Genomic DNA, 4,950 nt, shown 5'->3' on the forward strand with positions numbered 1-4,950 from the left:
GCCAATGGGAAGCATAGTGGAGGTACCGATAATTACCCTTTTTGTCTTGTATAGATAGGATATATATTATTTCAGAGAGGAAGGGAGAGAGAGAGAGCAATAGAAGTATCAGTGATGAGAGAGAACCCATTGATCGGCTGCCTCCTACACACACCACACTGAGGATCGAGCCCGCAACCCCAGACATGTGCCCTGACCGGGAATCGAAACCATGACCTCCTGGTTCATAGGTTGACGCTCAACCACTGAGCCACACCAGCAGGACAATACAGGAAATCTTATTACGATATGTTTCCCAATGAAATCAGATGAGGAAATTAAAGATAACGTGTACCATGTAGGATTCAAGGGACTTGCTAAACAATGACAGTTATGACATAGGTATTAAAGGAGCACAGAAAAACTTAAGCTAAAACTGCACTTCCACCTCCTTTTATAAGTACTGTCATGCCTTAGAAGGAGGAAGTTAGGAAAGTTCAGGAAGTTCTTTCCTAAAGAATTCAGCAGCTGTATAAGAAAACATTTTTAAAGTGTTAAGATCATTACAATGATTTCTGAGTAGCTGGTACTCAAGAAGCTGGGGTAGTAATGCCCATTTCAACTCGAGCATTAAGCCAAGAGGCTTACCAGTAAACTATAAACAGTGTGATAACTGATAGGCCCAAAATTCCAGGAACTGCTGAGTCAGTAGAGTGTTTTTTCAAGACATCTGGCCCAAGAAAATCCACTTGGAGCACAAGGGGAGCTAGCTGACAATTTCTGAACCCTGGCTGATTACACTGGAAAGCTTGGGGGAAGGGTCCAAAGCAAAAAAAACATGGGGGTTGGGGGATACTCTTGGCCCTTGGACTGTAAGCTACATGTCAACAAGACCTGGGATGCTTTGGGCCCCAGAAAAGGCAAACTGTGAGAGACATATAGAGTGCGGCAGGCCAATATTGGGGGGGTCGGAGCCAGGGTGAGGGATACCTTACATGTTCAGCCAGCTGAGGGCAAAGGGGAAGCATGTGTCAGCCACCCAGGTGGGGTAAGAGGAACAGGATTCAGGGCCAGTGCCCCTAAGGGGGGTGTGGAACTTTCCTCCTGGATATATCCATGACTAATGGGACATCCGCCTAGGCCCACTAGGCAGTGCCTCCTCCTAGAGCAGCGGTTCTCAACCTGTGGGTCGCGACCCCTTTGGGGGTCGAACGACCCTTTCACAGGGGTTGTCTAAGACCATCCTGCATATCAGATATTTACATTATGATTTATAATAGTAGCAAAATTACAATTATGAAGTAGCAACGAAAATAATTTTATGGTTGGGGGTCACAACATGAGGAACTGTATTTAAAGGGCCAGAAGGTTGAGAACCACTGTGAGTGTACTGAAAAGTGGCCTGGAGCTGCTGGGCCACTTCTTACTGATGACCCCCACCCAGCAAGTCACTGCACCACTGAGCCTCATGCTGCCTGTCCTGCAGAATGGGTGTCAGACTTCTCAGGACTGTGCTGAAATTAAACACTGATTAATGTAAGACTTAGCCAGGTGCCTGGCCAATCATTAGGTGTCATATTTGAACAGTTGTTCTCTCCTCCATTCTCCTTGCTAACATGGGATGAAGATTCCTTCCTGTTTCTCATCCACTTAAAGATTCTATCAAGTTTCTGAAGATTGGTTGTACAATCTCATTACACTTTGGCCTTCCCCCTCCCCCACCATCTGTAGCACCCCCTCTATCCTGCCCCCAACCCAACACCTCCTCTTGGGCCCCTCTCCCCTTGTGCATAAAGTCCAATGTTCTTCTCCCCACCCTGTAGACTCACACCATCTTCTCACTCCTGGGAGTGGACCATGCTTACGTCACCAGTATTGGCAGACTCATTGGGATCGTTACCCTAAAGGAGGTAAGGTGATAGTGGCTGTCAAAGCCACTTCCACTTCCAAAAAGGCATGGAAGCTTATGCCCAGCTCACCTGGGGGGAAGGGCTGGAGAGTACGAGCAGGGAGCCCAGACTGACCCTTTCACCTTTCCAGCTCCGGAAGGCTATTGAGGGCTCTGTCACAGCACAGGGCGTGAAAGTCCGGCCGCCCCTCGCCAGCTTCCGTGACAGTGCCACCAGCAGCAGCGACACAGAGACGACAGAGGTGCATGCACTCTGGGGGCCCCGCTCCCGCCACAGCCTCCCTGGGGAGGGCAGCCCTTCTGACAGCGACGACAAGTGCCAGTGAATTCCTCAGCAGGCAGCCTGGGGTGGCAGTGGCCTTGCTGTCAGCCCGGATCCTACAGCTCTCCTGTCCCTTCTGCCGTGGGAAAGCAGGAGGCAGCTACAGCCAAAGGTTGGGGCCCCAGCCCCCCGTCCAGACCAGGGGCACCAGCCTCTTCCAGTTCCTCTGCTTGGAATCTTGACACAGCACCCACCTGCAGTGTTCCAAGGGCAGGAAGATCAGCACTGCCCTGGCGGGATGGGGATGGGGCGGGGTACCTGACCCCTGCTGCCCCTTTGAGGGGGAACGGGGTAGAACTAAGATGGGTTTATACTGGAACCTCCAATGACCAGATGTATATAGAGATTTACAAAGATTTTTATATTAATTTAATAAAACAAATTCTTAAATAGAACAAAATAAACACCTAATGAGCCACTTATATAGAGAATGCCTGTGCCCATCAGCTCGTGTTCTTACCTTGGGCCCTCTTACCTGCCAAAGCCCACAAGGCCTGAAATCTAGCCACCTACACCCCATGGCCATAAAACTCCAGAGCCTGCTGTCCATGGAGTGTAGGATCTGCAGAGGCCTCCACTGCTTGGCCATCAACACCCTGGCTGCCCCCAGTACTGTAGCTTCGGCCTTTCCTTCAGCCAAAAAGGCACTGCCCTCCTTCCTCCCCAAGGAGAGGCACTCCCTCAAGACTGTCACCGGTTGGCACAATTCCTGCCCTGCTCAGGGCCACCCGTGTGGCCCCCTGGTGGCCCTCTCTGGAAGAACATCGAAGTCACGGCTCTGTAGCAACCAGAGCCCTGTCCTCTTCCAACTCCACCCTACAGCAACCTGGTGGGCTGGGAGCCACCGGGGCCCTGCCCACACATCCTACAAGGGACTGGGAAAGGGCCCAGACCCCTTCAGGGCGGCCAGGAAAAGGGTGGGGGTGCACGCTTTCATCATTCCAATGCCTCCCAGAGAAGATCCGACTGAAAGAACAGACCAAAACCCCTCTTTCTTTACAAAAAAGATTTAGAGACAATGGAGAGGTGTAGCACAGGATGAGCCCAGCTGGGAAAGGGACCTGGGGGACGGCTCGATCCGTAGGCTCCCTGGGTGGGGGTGATTCTATCAAGCACGGTACACGGACTTGGAGGTGAGGAGAGAAGCAGAGGAGAGAGGCGGGGGGAGGGGCAGGGGAGGCCGGGCTCCCTCCCATTCTATCCCACGTAGCCCAGTCATAACTGCCCCCTCAGAGGTTCACATCATCAGAGGAGGAAATATGTGGCGTTTTTGATTTAAGAACATGAACATCACTCTGCCACTGCTGTAGCCATGCCCCAGGGGCCCCGGGCAACCCCCGGCAAGCCCCAGGAGTGGGGGCTGGACATGCGCCCCCAGCCTGGTCCCTGCCTCCTCTCTAGACACTTTCATGCAAAACACACAATGAGGAGTAAGTGCTCCCAGGAGCCCCCCAGGCTTTGGAGCTCTGCTGGAAGCCTCAAGCCCACAACTGGGCACAGCGGCTGTGCCACCGCCAGGCATGATCTGTGTCACTGTTCCTCTGGCTCCACCTCATCCTCCTCCCAAGGACACCACCCCAGAAGAAGCCACGTCAGAGGCTTGCCGCTGGCGTTCCCAGCTGCCCACCGGTGGGCAGAGCGGCTGGCAGTCCTCGCAGGGGGCGGGCTCCACCTCGGCGGGGGAAAGGCAGGACTCTGTGAGGGGCGAGTTATAGGGCGAGTCCTGGGCCTCCAAGGGGCCCAGGCTGCGGAAGGCACTTTCCCGGCTGGGGGGCAGTTTGGCAAGAAGCAGCTCTTCACCCAGCAGCTGGGAGGCCAGGTGGGCCGGGGAGCCCAGCAACCCGTCCTCCAGGCTGCACAGACTGGAGCACAGGGTCTCTGGGGACACTGTCTGCGAGCAGTCGCTCTCAGGCTCCACGGAGCCCTGGCGCACAGGCCGGGAAAATCGGTGGCCAGTGAAGAGGTCCTGGAGGTGGGGTCCCAGGGGCAGCTGCCCAGCCATGTCTGTCGGGGGAGAGAAAAGGAGAAGATAACCCTGCTAGCCCCATCTCAATTGGCCAACCTGGAAGCCACATCTCCCCACTTGGTACAGCTCTAGGGATGGGGGGTCGGACCCGGGGAACTTCAGGCAAGTCACTGAACCTCTCTGCCTCGATTTCCTTAATGGTGAACTGGGGATTCTTACAGACCTACCTTATGGGGTTGCTGAGAGAACAGTCTGGCACACAGAAAGAAAGCAATAAACGCAGGGATACCCTACATGTCGTGCAGGCTGTTCACTGCCCACGGGGAGTGTGTCCAAGGCAGTAAGTGAAATTCAGACCACACTCTGCTCACCAAGCAGCATGCCCTGGCATGGGGCTGTGCCCACCAGGAAAAGGAGAACTTTTTTCAAATTTGCACAATGATTCCGCATGGGCTAGTAGTGGCCTTGGATAAATGCAGCTATTTTCATTATACCAGGGGTCAAAACAGGCCTGGAACTCAATCAAACAAAAACATTGTGGTTCGGCTCTGTCTTCGTCTCGGTCATCCCAATCAGTCCTCTCTGGACCACAGCAGCAGTCTCAGCTGCTTTAATGTACTGCCCACTTCAGAGAATGTTAATTAGCTAAAGGGATGAGGCATGTGGACGCAATCTTCAAAGACAAAGGGGTGGAAGGGGTATGGTGGTCTGGGAGGCTTGAGCCCAGAAGCTACAGAGAAAGTCAGCCATTTGGTCCCGAGAATGGAAGATGAA

The 4,950-nt window shown here is 53.5% G+C and overlaps 2 protein-coding genes across 2 annotated transcripts in view; one reads left to right on the top strand and one right to left on the bottom strand.

Annotated features, from left to right (window-relative positions):
• CLCN2 (chloride voltage-gated channel 2) overlaps positions 1-2,641 on the top strand; it is a 14,655-nt gene extending 12,014 nt beyond the window's left edge. The window contains exons 21-22 of the mRNA XM_023750612.1: positions 1,803-1,889; positions 2,020-2,641. Coding sequence (XP_023606380.1) covers positions 1,803-1,889; positions 2,020-2,214 — 282 coding nt within the window. The 3' untranslated portion in view covers positions 2,215-2,641. The remainder of the gene's footprint in view (positions 1-1,802; positions 1,890-2,019) is intronic.
• FAM131A (family with sequence similarity 131 member A) overlaps positions 2,563-4,950 on the bottom strand; it is a 3,833-nt gene continuing 1,445 nt past the window's right edge. The window contains exon 4 of the mRNA XM_023750508.1: positions 2,563-4,214. Within this exon, the coding sequence (XP_023606276.1) occupies positions 3,763-4,214 (452 nt within the window). The 3' untranslated portion in view covers positions 2,563-3,762. The remainder of the gene's footprint in view (positions 4,215-4,950) is intronic.

Source organism: Myotis lucifugus, unplaced genomic scaffold (genome assembly GCF_000147115.1).
Source record: "Myotis lucifugus unplaced genomic scaffold, Myoluc2.0 scaffold_14, whole genome shotgun sequence".
Taxonomy (NCBI): Eukaryota; Metazoa; Chordata; class Mammalia; order Chiroptera; family Vespertilionidae; genus Myotis; species Myotis lucifugus.